Source organism: Aquarana catesbeiana, linkage group LG01 (assembly GCF_042186555.1).
Source record: "Aquarana catesbeiana isolate 2022-GZ linkage group LG01, ASM4218655v1, whole genome shotgun sequence".
NCBI classification, from domain to species: domain Eukaryota; kingdom Metazoa; phylum Chordata; class Amphibia; order Anura; family Ranidae; genus Aquarana; species Aquarana catesbeiana.
The window spans coordinates 923762462-923779475 of record NC_133324.1 but is presented as its reverse complement, the minus strand read 5'-3'; the positions used below and the strand labels follow the sequence as shown (position 1 = coordinate 923779475).

Here is a 17014-nt window from a genome sequence, read left to right as displayed (position 1 = left end):
CTAAACAATATCCTTATTCTCCAAATAAAATCCATACACATTAACTGCTTACTGGCGCTCTAAACAATTTTCCATGAAATGGATTCTTACTGTGTCTACCTCCCTTTTTATTACATCATCTATGAGCTCTCCAACCCCCCCACCCCCCTCACATTTGTTTGGAACGAGTAATGCACATTAATTATGGTCAAGTGCACTGCTCTATACACACTACATAGTCCATCTTGGAAACAAGCAAGTGAGGGTGGCTACACTGAGCGAAAAATGTATTTGAACCCCTGCTGATTTTGTACGTTTGCCCACTGACAAAGAAATCATCAGTCTATAATTTTATTGGTAGGTTTATTTTAACAGTGAGAGAATAACAACAAAAATATCCAGAAAAACGTATTTCAAAAAAGTTATAAATTGATTTGCATTTTAATGAGTGAAATAAGTATTTTATCCCCTATCAATCAGCAAGATTTCTGGCTCCCAGGTGTCTTCTATACAGGTAATCAGCTGAGATTAGGAGCACTCTCAGAGCCCATTCACACAGGGGCAACTTTGGATCCGACTTCAAGTCGCCCCAAGTCACCCCTAGTCGCCTTAAGTCGCGCTACATGAAAAAATCAATGTAAGTGAATGGATCCATCTTAATGCACACTACTGCAGTCGCTCCGACTTCAGAAAAGGTTCCTGTACTACTTCAATCCGACTTGAAGGCAACTTGTACCCATTGATTTCAATAGAAGTTGCCTCCAAGTCTGATCACTGTTCATACTGAGGCAACTTTACAGGAAGCAGAAAGAAAACAAAGTAATTTCCTCCACTAAACAGTCAGCCCCCTCCTTCTCACACACAGCTGATAAGCTCTGATTGGCCACTTGTAAAGTTCCCTGTCCTGCAGGCGACTTCAAGTTGTGTTGTAAGTTGCCCCAAGTCGTGCTGTGATTCATACACAAGTGGTGTCCAAGTTGCCTCCCAAAGTCGTGCTAGAAGTCGTGTTGCCCCTGTGTGAATGGGCAAAGGGAGTGCTCCTAATCTCCGCTTGTTACCTGTATAAAAGACACCTGTCCACAGAAGCAATCAGATTCCAATCTCTCCACCATGGCCAAGACCAAAGAGCTGTCCAAGGATCTCAGGGGCAAGATTGTAGACCTACACAAGGCTGGAATGAGCTACAAGACCATTGCCAAGCAGCTTGGTGAGAGGATGACTACAGTTGGTGCGATTATTCACAAATGATTTGATCTCAAGGTAGCTGGGACCATAGTCAAGAAAATAATTGGTAACACACTACGCCATGAAGAACTGAAATCCTGCCGTGCCTGCAAGGTCCCCCTGCTCAAGAAAGCACACGTACAGGCCCGTCTGAAGTTTGCTAATGAACATCTGAATGATTGAGAGGAGAACTAGGTGAGAGTTTTGTGGTCAGATGAGACCAAAGTCAAGCTCTTTGGCATCAATTCAACTCGCCGTGTTAGGAGGAATGCTGCCCATGACCCCAAGAACACCATCCCCACCATCAAACATGGAGGTTGGGGGTGCTTTTCTGCTAATGCCCCGTACACACGATCAGAAATTACGCCAGCAAAAGTCGGATGTGAGCTTTTGGTCAGAAATTCCGACCGTGTGTATGCTCCATCGGACGTTCTCTATTTTTCGGTCGGAAAAAGTTCCTATCCGGAAATGCATTCTTCTGTATGCAGTTCGGACACACAAAAAAATTACGCATGCTTGGAAACAATTTGACGCATGCTCGGAAGCATTTTCTCGGCTCGTCGTAGTGTTGTACGTCACCGCGTTCTTGACGGTCGAAAGTTCAGAGAACTTTTGTGTGACCGTGTGTATGCAAGGCAAGCTTGAGCGGAATTCTGTCGGAAAAACCATTCAAGTTTTTTCTGACGGCATTTCTGATCGTGTGTATGGGGCATTAGGGGACAGGACAACTTCACTGCATCAAGGGAACGATGGATGGGGGGCCATGTACCGTCAAATGTTGGGTGAGAATCTCCTTACCTCAGCCAGGGCATTGAAAATGGGTCCTGGATGGGTATTATAGCATGACAATGACCCAAATTTTGACACACGGCCAAGACAACAAAGGAGTGACTCAAGAAGAAGCACATTTAAGTCCTGGAGTGGCCTAGCCAGTCTCCAGACCTTAATCCCAAAGAAAATATGTGGAGGGAGCTGAAGGTTCAAGTTACAAAATCCCTCCTGAGATGTGTGTGAACCTGGTGGCCAACTACAACGTCTGACCTCTGTGAATGCAAACAAGGGTTTTGCCACCAAGTACTAAGTGATGTTTTCTGAAGGGGTCAAGTACTTATTTCACTCATTAAAATGTGAATCAATTTATAACTTTTTTGAAATGGGTTTTTTTTTTTTTTTTTTTTTTTAGCCTAGCATTAAAATTATAGACTGATCATTTCTTTGTCAGTGGGCAAATGTACAAAATCAGCAGAGGATCAAATACTTTTTTCCCTCTCTTTATTTTCCTACATACAGTGGCACCATGGTGAACGAATGTAGCCACCCTCTATCAGGAAATCGATCATAGCACCAAACAAACAAAAAAAGAAGAAATTAGGAGAGGAGGCTTAGATCAATAGAATGTACCTTTCTGAGTTAAGAATACATACTTTAAATACACTTTTTTTTTTTTTTTTTTTTTTAAACCTGGGTTTAGTGTCTGTTTATATCAACTCTCTCACTTGAGTTCAAAAAAGTAAAACATCAGTAAACAGTGTTTATAATTACCCGTCTCACCTGCTGTTCTCATGATCTTTAATTTTTTTTGCAGAGCAGTGGCCTCTTTACATCTAACATACTTCTGAGTGTGTTGGATGCCCGCATCCCTGGCTGTGTTCTGTGGTTCCTCCCACTACAGGATGCAGTTGCGATTAAGGGGATCGTGGATGAAACCATAGAATGCAGTGGGGGACACAGGCATCTGGTACTCTTGTAAATATAAAATTTTAAGATATTGCCTGAGACTGCAGATGTAAATCACAAGAATGGAGGCACAGGTTATAGGATAGAATTTAAAGCAATCGGTTATATAATTCATATTTACCTTAAAAAAAAAAAAAAAATGAAAGTGATTGTAAATGATCACCATGTAAAGCAAACCATTCTGTTTAAAATAGAAATGAAAGGCAAAACATTTTTGTACAGATATAAAAAAAATACCCCCCCCCCCCCTTTTTTTTTTCCCTCAAAGGCCTCATGTACACGGGACGTTTTTACAACCTCTCCTGAACGATTTAACTTGACAGATAGTAACCCACGTTTAAAACATTCGTTTTGCCGTGTTTACATGCCGCGTTTAGCCGCGAGTTGAGTTTAAAAAAATAAATACATTTTTTCCCCAAAATAGCCAAAATTTAATAACGCCTGTAAACGAAACGCGGCTAAACGGGAGTTAGCACGTTTAGCCACGTTTAGAAGCGATTGGTGCTTGGAATGCCTCTAAACACAACCTCTGAACCCATTTTTTTTGCATTCCAAAAAAAGCCTCTAAACTCAACTGCCTAGAAAGGACTATAAATGACCCTGTGTACATGTACTGATAAGATAACATTGAGGAGAGTTCAGGAGCAGTTGGAAAAAAATGCCCAACTGCTCCTAAAGCAGTGTACATGAGGCCTTAGTGATCACATTCCCTCTGTTATCAGCTACATAAGGGCTGGGGGGAGGAGGAGGAGGAGGAGGAGGAGGAGGAGGAGGAGGAGGAGGAGGAGGGAGGGAAGCAGCAGCACACTGATCTTTCCAGTGAATGGCTGTGGGGGGGGGGGGGGGGGGGGGGTGTTGGGACAAGTGTGATCGTTGAGGGAGTGCACACTGAGTACCACATTGCTAGAGAACTGACCACCTGTGCTCTCCTGCTTTAGTGTGGTCAATATTTAATAGGAAAGCAAGGGGACTAGCGGGAACACCAGGGATTTCACACAAAGGAAGCAATACAAAGAAAACAGGATACTTTCTCATACAAGTACATGGCACAGCAGGCACATTCTCAGCAAAAGCTTTAACCACTTGACATCCGGAGGACGTCATATGACGTCCTCGACTTTCGGGGCTTATATCTGAATGATGTCTGAGGCTACAGACATCATTCAGATACCGGCATTTTCAGCCGGCGATTCCGTACACCATAAGAACGATCATAGCGGCTGTTCCGCCGCTTGATCGTTCTTACGGGCGGCGGGAGGGGACGTCCCCCCCCTCCCGCCGCCCTCCGGTGCTACTACCGACTCACCTCAGCGATCGGTGAGTCGGATAGCGGATCCGCCGGCGCCGGATGTTCACCATAGAGATTTCCGGCGGACCAGATGGTCGCCGGAGTCTCTATGATCGTTCGGAGGCCGGGCGCGATGTTATGACGTCACGCCCGGCCTCTGCATTCAAAAAAACGGCGCCGCTTCAGCTGTGAAGCGGCGATCGTTTTTATTTTTTTTTTTGATTTTAGGCTTCCCAGCCTAGAGGTGAGATGTGGGGTCTTATTGACCCCATATCTCACTGTAAAGAGGACTGATCGTCTCATATTCCTATTACAAGGGATGTTTACATTCCTTGTAATAGGAATAAAAGTGATCAAAAAAAAAAAAATTTTTTTAAAGTGTAAAAATAAAAATTTTTAAGTAAAATTAACAATAAAAAAAAAAAAAAAAATTTTTAAAGCGCCCCTGTCCCCGTGAGCTCGCACGCAGAAGCGAACGCATACGTAAGTCCCGCCCACATATGAAAACGGTGTTCAAACCACACATGTGAGGTATCGCCGCGAACGTTAGAGCGAGAGCAATAATTTTGGCCCTAGACCTCCTCTGTAACTCAAAACATGTAACCAGTAAAAAATGTTAAAGCGTCGCCTATGGGGATTTTTAAGTACCAAAGTTTGGCGCCATTCCACGAGCGTGTGCAATTTTGAAGCGTGACATGTTAGGTATCTATTTACTCGGCGTAACTTCATCTTTCACACAATGCAAAAAAATTTGGCTAACTTTGCTGTTTTGTTTTTTTTTAAAGCATGAAACTGTTTTTTTTTCAAAAAAAAACGCGTTTGAAAAATTGCTGCGCAAATACCGTGCAAGATAAAAAGTTGCAATGACCGCCATTGTATTCTCTAGGGTCTCTGCTAAAAAAACATATATAATGTTTGGGGGTTCTATCTAATTTTATAGCAAAGAAATGATGATTTTTGACATGTAGGAGCGAAGTGTCAGAAATGGCCTGGATGTGAAGTGGTTAAACTAAATTCTGTTTGGAAGCCCTTTTTACTTGAAAGTAGAGCTCCAGCCAAATAATATTTTGTGTTCTATAGAGTATGGACCAGTTAGGCCTCGTTTACCCCACATCATGTACAATATTGTGTGCTATTTTAGTGCGTACTGCTTTTTTTTTTTTATATAAACCTTCTTGTAATTGTGTGTGCTGTAGTGCAACAGCATGCCAAAATGTGCTGTGCAAATGTTTTTTTTTTTTTTTCCTCTCCTCACCCACCAATGCAGCCCCTTTGGTGTGCAGCCATAGGATATTGGGCATATTGCTTTGCTCTTGCATTCACCTATGCTGCCCAGCGAACCCCTTCATTGCTGGTGTGAACAAGGTTCTGCCAATACCACTGATACAGGTGAGGGGAAAATCTCTCCAGCAGGGACAAAAGAGCAATAAAATAGAGGAATGATAACAGATTTTTCAGCCCTTTTTTTTGCTGTAAAAGTGCTATTTGCCCTCTTTTCAACCTAAAAAAATTGTCAGGAGTTATCTTAGGCTGCTCACATTGTCTGCTCTGTTTATACCACATAACCGGCTATAGCTTCTCTCTAGGACAGTGGTCTCCAAACTGTGGTCCTTTGCACGCCTTTATCTGGCCCTTGGGGCACTATTCCACCAGCGCCAATGAAGGGACATCATTCCTCCTATGGACACCATCAGTGGGGAACTATTTTATTTCACCAATATGAACAACGGAGGACTATTCCTCCCAATAGAACCAATAATGGGGTACTAACCTGGGGGCATTTTCTACTTCCAATAGCCACAGTTCGGCCCCCTAAATCCTGCAGGATGGTGATCCAGCCCATTGCTTACAAAGTTTGGAGACCCCTTGATCTAGGGTTACACTGAGATCTAACAGTCCTCCACTCCAATATGCAATTCATTTAAAAACACTTTTCTCTCTTTCAGCACAATGTTTGTATTTGGAGGATTCAACAGCCTCTTGCTTAACGATGTCCTGATGTTCACATCCAAGAGTTGTGAAGCTTTTACAAGTAGTGCCTCTTGTATATCGGCCGGACCAGGAATTCGCTGCGTCTGGGATAACGGTACATCTCAGTGCTTGTCCTGGGAACAAGCATCTCCAGAGCAACAAAAAGACGTCATGACATCATGTCCTCGCATCACATGTACGTATTCTGTATGATCCCCCTCAACCTACCCTCTAATTCATTACTCATCTCTATCCAAAGCAATAATAAGCCTACTGCTAATTCATTATTCCTTTCATACACTGAATTCAGTCCATTTTCCAGGTCCTTTAGACTAGTGTTAATTTTGACTTCAAATTTTGATTTGGTTTTTGTCAGTTTTTGGACTAAAATGCCATTTTAGTTGTATTTTAGTCGACTAAAATCGAATGTATTTAGTTAAATTGTAATGCATTATTTAAGCATTTCTCTAGAATTGCCAAACTCATTACCTACTCCTGGAGTAAAAATCTAATAACATGTTATTATTTATGGTATTAAGGTTTGAGCATGCACTACAGACACAGGTTTATCCGTTATGATATATAAGGTCTTTATAAATAAAACCAAGTTTCACAAACGGAAAACGGCAGGGATGTCCACTCTCCCCTATAATCTTCTCCTTGGTTATGGAATCCCTAGCAGAGCATATCTGGTCTCATCCCTCAATCTCAGGGCTAACTATAGATATGATACAGCACAAAATAGGCTTATATGCGCATGACAGCCTTATTCTTCTAACAAACCCAGAGAAGTCACTCCCACCCCTATGTGCTCTCCTGGACCACTTTTAGCTTAATATCTCTATATAAACTGAACCACGCTAAATCCCACATGCTGGCTATTGGAATAACACCACAAACACCCCAACAAAAAATTGCAGGTGTTGCCCCCTTCTCGTGGGCTGTTCTAGATAGATTAACTTACTTAGCAATTCAGCTTACCTCTCCAGCTTCAAAAATCCAAGCTCTAAATTTTACAGCTTTAACTAATACCTTGATGAAAATGTGCTCTACCCTCAAATCTGGAGTCACCTCATGGGCGGGACGTATATCTTTATCGAAAATGTTCTTATTACCACATATTCTATATCTCTTTCGAACCCTACCTCTCCCATATTCTTAAGTGCAGTTAAGAAGGATTCAAACCATCCTGCAAAACTTTATATGGGACTCTTAAAAATGCACGCCTTAAAAAAGAGACTCTCTGCATGTCAACTAAAACAGCGGGCATGGGGGCTCCCAACGTTACTGAATATTATAAAGCTACCATTCTCTCCCAATCCAGACCATGGTGGACCCTAAGTCTCCCCTGGACTTAAATCGAACCTGCTGCCATTAACTCTAATTTAAAACATCTAATAGGGGCAACCTTGCTTCAACACTCTCCATCGCAATTTCTGGACACTATTAACCACTTGCCGACCGCCTAACGTATATATACGTCGGCAGAATGGCACGGGCAGGCAGAATCACATACCTGTACGTGATCTGCCTCCCGCGGGCGGGGGGTCCGATCGGACCCCCCCCCCGGTGCCAGCGGCGGTCGGCATTTGACTGGGAGCGTCGGGAGGCGAGGGGGAGACCATCCGATCGTGGCCCCCCCCTCGCGATCGCTCCCAGCCAATCGGAATCCTCCCCTGCCTGTGTGTAGTTTCACACAGGCAGAGGATGTGATGTCATCTCTCCTCGGCTCGGCAGTTTCCGTTCCAGCGCCGAGGGGAGATGACATGTAAGTGCACACAACACAAACACACACAGTAGAACATGCCAGGCATACTTTACACCCCTGATCCCCCCCCCGATCGCCCCCCGATCCCCCCCCAATCACCCCCCCCCCCCCCCCCGTCACAAACTGACAGCAAGCAGTATTTTTTTTTTTTTTTCTGATTACTGCATGGTGTCAGTTTGTGACAGTTACAGTGTTAGGGCAGTGAATATTACCCCCCTTTAGGTCTAGGGTACCCCCCTAACCCCCCCTAATAAAGTTTTAACCCCTTGATCACCCCCTGTCACCAGTGTCACTAAGCGATCATTTTTCTGATCGCTGTATTAGTGTCGCTGGTGACGCTAGTTAGGAACGTAAATATTTACGTTCGCCGTCAGCGTTTTATAGTGACAGGGACCCCCATATACTACCTAATAAATGTTTTAACCCCTTGATTGCCCCCTAGTTAACCCTTTCACCACTGATCACCGTATAACTGTTACGGGTGACGCTGGTTAGTTTGTTTATTTTTTATAGTGTCAGGGGACCCGCCGTTTATTACCTAATAAAGGTTTAGCCCCCTGATCGCCCGGCGGTGATATGCGTCGCCCCAGGCAGCGTCAGATTAGCGCCAGTACCGCTAACACCCACGCACGCAGCATACGCCTCCCTTAGTGGTATAGTATCTGTACGGATCAATATCTGATCCGATCAGATCTATACTAGTGTCCCCAGCAGTTTAGGGTTCCCAAAAACGCAGTGTTAGCGGGATCAGCCCAGATACCCGCTAGCACCTGCGTTCTTCCCCTCCGCCCGGCCCAGCCCAAGTGCAGTATCGATCGATCACTGTCACTTACAAAACACTAAACGCATAACTGCAGCGTTCACAGAGTCAGGCCTGATCCCTGCGATCGCTAACAGTTTTCTTGGTAGTGTTTTGGTGAACTGGCAAGCACCAGCGCCCTAGTACACCCCGGTCGTAGTCAAACCAGCACTGCAGTAACACTTGGTGACGTGGCGAGTCCCATAAATGCAGTTCAAGCTGGTGAGGTGGCAAGCACAAGTAGTGTCCCACTGCCACCAAAAAGACAAACACAGGCCCGTCGTGTCCATAGTGCCCTTCCTGCTGCATTCGCCAATCCTAATTGGGAACCCACCACTTCTGCAGCACCCGTACTTCCCCCATTCACATCCCCAACCAAATGCAGTCGGCTGCATGAGAGGCATTTTCTTTATGTCCTCCCGAGTACCCCTACCCAACGAACCCCCCCCCAAAAAAGATGTCGTGTCTGCAGCAAACGCGGATATAGGCGTGACACCCGCTATTATTGTCCCTCCTGTCCTGACAATCCTGGTCTTTGCATTGGTGAATGTTTTGAACACTACCATTCACTAGTTGAGTATTAGCGTAGGGTACAGCATTGCACAGACTAGGCACACTTTCACAGGGTCTCCCAAGATGCCATCGCATTTTGAGAGACCCGAACCTGGAACCGGTTACAGTTATAAAAGTTAGTTACAAAAACAAGTGTAAAAAAAAAAAACACAAACAAAAATATAAAATAAAAAAAAAATAGTTGTCGTTTTATTGTTCTCTCTCTCTATTCTCTCTCTATTGTTCTGCTCTTTTTTACTGTATTCTATTCTGCAATGTTTTATTGTTGTTATGTTTTATCATGTTTGCTTTTCAGATATGCAATTTTTTTATACCTTACCGTTTACTGTGCTTTATTGTTAACCATTTTTTTGTCTTCAGGTACGCCATTCACGACTTTGAGTGGTTATACCAGAATGATGCCTGCAGGTTTAGGTATCATCTTGGTATCATTCTTTTCAGCCAGCGATTGGCTTTCATGTAAAAGCAATCCTAGCAGCTAATTAGCCTCTAGACTGCTTTTACAAGCAGTGGGAGGGAATGCCCCCCCCCCCCCCCCAACGTCTTCCGTGTTTTTCTCTGGCTCTCCTGTCTCAACAGGGAACCTGAGAATGCAGCCGGTGATTCAGCCAGAAACCGGAAGCTACGAGCATTTTATGACTTAGTAAACAGCGCCATTGGGAAAGCATTTTATCACACCGATCTTGGTGTGGTCAGATGCTTTGAGGGCAGAGGAGAAATCTAGGGTCTAATAGACCCCAATTTTTGCAAAAAAGAGTACCTGTCACTACCTATTGCTATGATAGGGGATATTTACATTCCCTGAGATAACAATAAAAATGATTTAAAAAAAAAAAAAATGAACAGTTTAAAAATAAGATAAAAAAATAATAATAATAAAGAAAAAAAAAAAAAAAAAAGCACCCCTGTCCCCCCTGCTCTCGTGCTAAGGCGAACGCAAGCGTCGGTCTGGCGTCAAATGTAAACAGCAATTGCACCATGCATGTGAGGTATCACCGCGAACGTCAGATCGAGGGCAGTAATTTTAGCAGTAGACCTCCTCTGTAAATCTAAAGTGGTAACCTGTAAAGGCTTTTAAAGGCTTTTAAAAATGTATTTAGTTTGTCGCCACTGCACGTTTGTGCGCAATTTTAAAGCATGTCATGTTTGGTATCCACCCCAGGTGGCAAAAACCCCCCCCAAATGACCCCATTTTGGAAAGTAGACACCCCAAGCTATTTGATGAGAGGTATAGTGAGTATTTTGCAGACCTCACTTTTTGTCACAAAGTTTTGAAAATTGAAAAAAGAAGAAAAAAATTTTTTTTTCTCGTCTTTCTTTATTTTCAAAAACAAATGAGAGCTGCAAAATACTCACCATGCCTCTCAGCAAATAGCTTGGGGTGTCTACTTTCCAAAATGGGGTCATTTGGGGGGGGGTTGTGCCACCTGGGCATTCCATGGCCTCCGAAACTGTGATAGGTAGTGAGGAGTAAAATCAAAAATGTACGCCCTTAGAAATCCTGAAGGCACTGATTGGTTTTCGGGGCCCCGTACGCGGCTAGGCTCCCAAAAAGTCCCACACATGTGGTATCCCCATACTCAGGAGAAGCAGCTAAATGTATTTTGGGGTGCAATTCCACATATGCCCATGGCCTGTGTGAGCAATATATCATTTAGTGACAACTTTGTGCAAAAAAAAAAAAAAAAAAATTTGTCACTTTCCCGCAACTTGTGTCAAAATATAAAACATTCCATGGACTCAACATGCCTCAAAGCAAATAGCTTGGGGTGTCTACTTTCCAAAATGGGGTCATTTGGGGGGGTTTTATGCCATCTGGGCATTTTATGGCCTTCAAAACTGTGATAGGTAGTGAGGAGTAAAATCAAAAATGTACGCCCTTAGAAATCCTGAAGGCAGTGATTGGTTTTCGGGGGCCCCGTACGCGGCTAGGCTCCCAAAAAGTCCCACACATGTGGTATCCCCATACTCAGGAGAAGCAGCTAATTGTATTTTGGGGTGCAATTCCACATATGCCCATGGCCTGTGTGAGCAATATATCATTTAGTGACAACTTTTTGTAATTTTTTTTTTTTTTTTTGTCATTATTCAATCACTTGGGACAAAAAAAATGAATATTCAATGGGCTCAACATGCCTCTCAGCAAATTCCTTGGGGTGTCTACTTTCCAAAATGGGGTCATTTGTGGGGGTTTTGTACTGCCCTGCCATTTTAGCACCTCAAGAAACGACATAGGCAGTCATAAATTAAAGGCTGTGTAAATTCCAGAAAATGTACCCTAGTTTGTAGGCGCTATAACTTTTGCGCAAACCAATAAATATACACTTATTGACATTTTTTCTACCAAAGACATGTGGCCGAATACATTTTGGCCTAAATGTATGACTAAAATTGAGTTTATTGGATTTTTTTTAGAACAAAAAGTAGAAAATATCATTTTTTTTCAAAATTTTCGGTCTTTTTCCGTGTATAGCGCAAAAAATAAAAACGGCAGAGGTGATCAAATACCATCAAAAGAAAGCTCTATTTGTGGGAAGAAAAGGACGCAAATTTCGTTTGGGTACAGCATTGCATGACCGCGCAATTAGCAGTTAAAGCGACGCAGTGCCGAATTGTAAAAAGTGCTCTGGTCAGGAAGGGGGTAAAACCTTCCGGGGCTGAAGTGGTTAATGCTACTGTCAAAGTATGGAAATCGCTATCCAAAATATGTCAAGGACCTTCATTACGCTCTCTACACTCTGTCGCATTAAGATCCCTGAAATCAATAATACCAGGAACCTCCTTGGTAGACTTGGACCGACCCGGAATCCACAAAATCGCACACCTCTTTACCTGCAATGACCTACTTACTTTTCAGGAGTTTAGCACAAAATATTCTTTAAAACCTTCCGCCTTCTTCAAATACCTTCAAGTACAGCACGCAATCCAAAAGGTTAAATTGAGCCCTACTGAGGAACTCTCAACAAAAATTCTCTCCCTACTGCACACACCTTCGCATATACGGAAGATGGTTGCTCCATACTACAACCTTCACACCTCTGTAACCTCCAGGACAAAACTTCCTTCAATGTCCTATTGGGAAAGAGTCTTCCAATTCTCAGCTGACCTCAATCAATGGAATACAGCCTCAGGACTTCCTCTAAAATGCTCCAAGTGTCTTTCCCATTGGGAATCTTTCCAAAAGCTACTGCATAATTGGTACCTAACTCCAGACAAGCTGGCTTCTATATACCCTAACCAATCCTCACAATGTTGGCGGAAATGCGGGCATACGTGCTCTCCTCCTCACATTTGGTGGTTTTGCCCAAAAATAACATTTTACTGGATTTCCACGTTCACCTTGGCCTCTTTGATAACTAAATTAACACTTACACCGGACCCGAAACTGGCCCTGTTCGGAATAGGATTGGACTCCTGGCCTCCAAAGTTCCAAACCATCCTAACTCACATATTCATAGCGGACAGACTCACAATTACCAGGAGTTGGAAGCAAACGACACCCCTGATGTAGCTATAACCATCAAAATTCTGAACGAACACGCACAACTAGAGTTTATGTTCGCTAAGGCAAATCTCCTGCTGGACAAATTTAACTTCCTATGGTCTCCATGGAACTCTCACCCCTCTTGCAAATTGCCTCAACTCTAGCATCTCTTGACCCATTATATCATTGCTTAGACTCTAAACCTTCTAAATTAGTTGCAAACATGTGTTACTATTCTGCTTGATACATGACCATTACTAGCTTGCCCACCAAAAAAAAAAAATTTGCTTAACCCAACGGTGTCACCCCCCCCTCCCCCCTACTCCCCCTCAATTCACTTCCACTCAATTCACTTCCACTTGGGCCTCTACCCATTCTACTCTTTCCCCTCTACCCCTACCTCTATTAAAGTACCTAGGTAACGGTACCCATTTACAAGTTAAAGTATACCAACCTACATAACATGCCTTTTTTCTTTTTGTTAAACCAAATAAAGATATATTGTATTGAAACTAAAAAAACAAGTTTTATAAAATATTTTTTTGACAAACAGAAGTGCAATAAATTGTAAACCGTATTGGCTTTAATGCCATTAACACACATTACATAAGCCTTTTCTTTAGCTCCTTTTTTTTTTTTTTTTTCAGGAGCTTGGATGTTCCCTACTTATTCTTATGTGGTAGTGCAATACATGTTTAAACTTTAACCACTTGCTGCCAAGTCACGTACCTGGTACGCTATTTGACTTCAAGTGGTCATACCGTGGGGGTCACCCCCAGTACCGTTATTTTTTTTTTTTAGAGCCGACGGTCGGCCCTTTTGTAAGAGCTATTATTATACAGTATTTATATAGCGCCAACAGTTTACGCAGCGCTTTCCAATATAAAAAGGAGACAATACAGTTATAATACAATAAAATACAAGAGGATTAAGAGGGCCCTGCTCAGAAGAGCTTACAATCTAATAGGGTGGGGCAGGTGGTACAAAAGGATGTAACTGTGGGGAATGAGCTGATGGAAGTGGTAGAAGATTAGTTGGAGACATGATAGGCTTTGCCGAAGAGATGAGATTTCAGTGATTGCCTGAGTGGCTAACCAACTGCTCAGTTGCTATTACAAGCAGTAGGAGGGGACGTTCCCCCGCCGCCGCCTTCCATGGCTCTCTCGGGCTCTACCGTCCTACTGGGAGACCAGAGCTACTAGCCGACACCTCCTTTTTTTTTTTTTTTTTTTTTTTTTTTTTTTTTTTCTTTCTTTCAGCAGCTTAGATGCCCCCTACTTATTCTTATGTGGTAGTGCTCTCCTTGTGACAGCAATAAAAGTGCTACAATGTAAAAAAATAAATATAATTTATAATAATAATAAAAAAATAAAGTAAAGTGTCCCCGCCCCCTCCCTTCTGTGCTAGCGCGCAAAAGGGAACATGTGCATCGGCCCCTCATGCGCGCAAACAGAGATCATCCCACACATGAGGTATCGCCGCAAACATGGGATCATGGGCTGTAATTCTAGCACCAGGTATCCTCTGTAAATATAAAATGGTAAACAGTGGAGGCTTTTAAAGCGTCGCCTTTTGATAGTAACATTTACGGAGTTTGTCACTTTTCCGCGAGCATGGACGCAATTTTAAAGTGCAACATATTTGGTATCTATTTACTCAACGTGACATCTATTATATTTTACAAAAAAATTGGGTTATGTAATTTTTTTTACATTTAAATTTAAAAAACTATTTTCCCCCAAAAAATCCAGTTTGAAAAAACGCTGACACAAAAAATGGCAAAACCCATTAATTTATTCTCTAGGGCCCCTGCTTTAAAAAAAATATATAACGTTTGGGGGTTTTAAATAATTTTCTAGCAAAAAATACTGATTGTTACATGTAAACAAAAAGGGCCAGATGATGCCTGGTCTTCAAGTGGTAAGTGCTATTATTATAGGCTGGGAATGGATTTGTATTGCCAATTTAGAAGAGGCCAGTAGAGCAGTATTGACAAATTTTGTTTTAGGTTTTTGACTAAAATGCCATTTTAGTTTAATCTCCAGTACCGGTGTTAACCTTGGTAAGCTCAGAGACAGAATGCTTCTGCATTTGTGATTTGTCGAATTTTTGTAATCTTTATTCTCTCTTCTATTCCTTCCTGCAGATTCCGACATTGAAAGCAAGTGCGATCAGTATACAGACTGCTTTAGCTGCACAGCGAACACTAATGGCTGCCGATGGTGTAATGATCAATGTATTACACTTAATAACAACTGCACAGCCAGTCAGGTCAGTCACTATATTTCTGTATTACAGCAATGACTTCACTGCACATGACCAAAAAGGCATTTAAAAAGAACACCAAAATGCACTTATTCTTTTCCACTCCTTTCCTCCAACACTTTGAATGTATGATATTGTCTACACAAAGACTATAAAAGTGAAAATTGCGGTGTTGTGATTGAATCTCCTATAGTATAATGTAACCTTAACATTACAAAAATATCAAATATCAGTATCAAAACGCACAAAATAAAATAGTGAAAAACAATAACTTAAAAGCAAGATTATTCAATCTGTGACTTTCTTCCTGTTAATATCAGATAAGTGAAAAAGTTCTCAGAAATCCTTGTGATCCTCTATTTAAAAAAAATAGTGTCCCCATTAGCTGGAGAAAAGCTTTCAACTTGTTCGTGTTCATTGACCTTTCTTGGCCTTCTGGTTATATTGCCACATACAAGAGGATTGGACACTTACAAACAAGAAAGCTGTGGACAAGTCCAGGATAACTTCTCCTTCTACCAGCGTGTACCATCAATTTTTTGCTATTGTCTTTGGAGGATGGGACGTATTTTCTTCAGCTCTACTGTGTGAAACACGTTTTTTGTTTTTTTTTCCCCCTAGATTCATTTCTCATCAAGACTGCATTGCTGCTGGAGCTTTGTCTCTCTGGTGCGGTCGTCCTAAACCTGGCTTTTGCAGTGCCGCTTTCCGGTAATAGCCTGGAAGTGACCTTTGGGCACTTAGTTCTGTATGGGGGGAAATTCAAGAGTCTCTTCTAGTAAAAGTTCACTGCCGAGTGCTTTCCAGGTCCAAAGCTGTTGGCTTTGCCTCAGCACTTGTCTTGTCTCACTTAGTGAATTGTCCAGTCAGGCTGAGAGCTCAGAGCTAACTCATACACGTAGGTTGCTGGGCATTGTCATTCCCTGTTCCCGCTGGTTTTGCCATGTTATGTTTATGCTGTGGTGTTGGAATTCTGTTGTCATACACTAGGTCGTCATGCACTAGGTTGAGTGTTGTGTTCACTCCATGCTCTTTGTGTTGTACAGAGTTGAGGAAGAATCTCCATGCTGCTTCTCCTTCTTGAATAGAGCCACGTAGAACTTCATTATTATTTGCTTCCTGTTGTCCGCCCGCAGTGATATAGGTCACCTGCTCCCAGCTGGAATTTTTTTTTGTGAGTACCTGAGGCCTTGCCTCTTACTCTGAGCTTATATGTTGCCTTTCTGGCACACAGTTTCAGCATGTCTGATTCTAGTTACTGTAGGGACAGAGATGCTGTACTGTGTGCCCTCAGCTCACTTTCTACTAATGGCTCCAGGACTGATTGCAGCATGCCCGCAGACAGTGTACATGTTTGCAGCCTTGATTCATGGTATTCCCGCTCTTAAGCTAGCCATAGATGGATCAAAATTTGACTAGCAGGGACTGGCTGAATTTCAATCCATGTGTGGTCGCCCCCACTCTAACTATCGACTTCTGTCGAATGGCTTGCTGAACAAGTTTTCTCCATCAGTGGCTCAAGTCAATGGTCTGCAGCCACTGATCAATGTATTTTGACAGCAGAGGAGTCCGGCTGTCAGAATGCAATGGCACAGCGGTTGGGGTTCTTCTATCCACCTGGCTTGTGTGGATGGAGGAATCTGTTAAATTTTTTTCAATGAGCCTACTGGCTGATAAAAAAGTAATCTGTGGCCAGCTTAAGAGTCAATCTTGTCCTTAGGAGTCCTCTTTTGGCTCTGTTAGATGTAGCTGGATCTTCTCCCCTTTCGACTGAACTTTTTACCACTATCAAGCAGAATTTTATGACCTAAATCACCCAAGATTTGTGCAAGACTGGTGGAAAGGATTTTGTTCTAGACAGAAAATGGTGTTCCAGCCTTGCCGGTGTAGGCAATTGGCAGGCAGTAAGGATGAGCTCAGGCGCGT

At 42.7% G+C, this 17014-nt stretch overlaps 1 protein-coding gene across 1 annotated transcript in view; it reads left to right on the top strand.

Annotated features, from left to right (window-relative positions):
* ATRN (attractin) overlaps window positions 1–17014 on the top strand; it is a gene marked incomplete in the record, with an annotated part of 355064 nt that overhangs the window by 156888 nt on the left and 181162 nt on the right. The window contains 2 exon segments of the mRNA XM_073611025.1: window positions 6175–6395; window positions 14970–15094. Coding sequence (XP_073467126.1) covers window positions 6175–6395; window positions 14970–15094 — 346 coding nt within the window.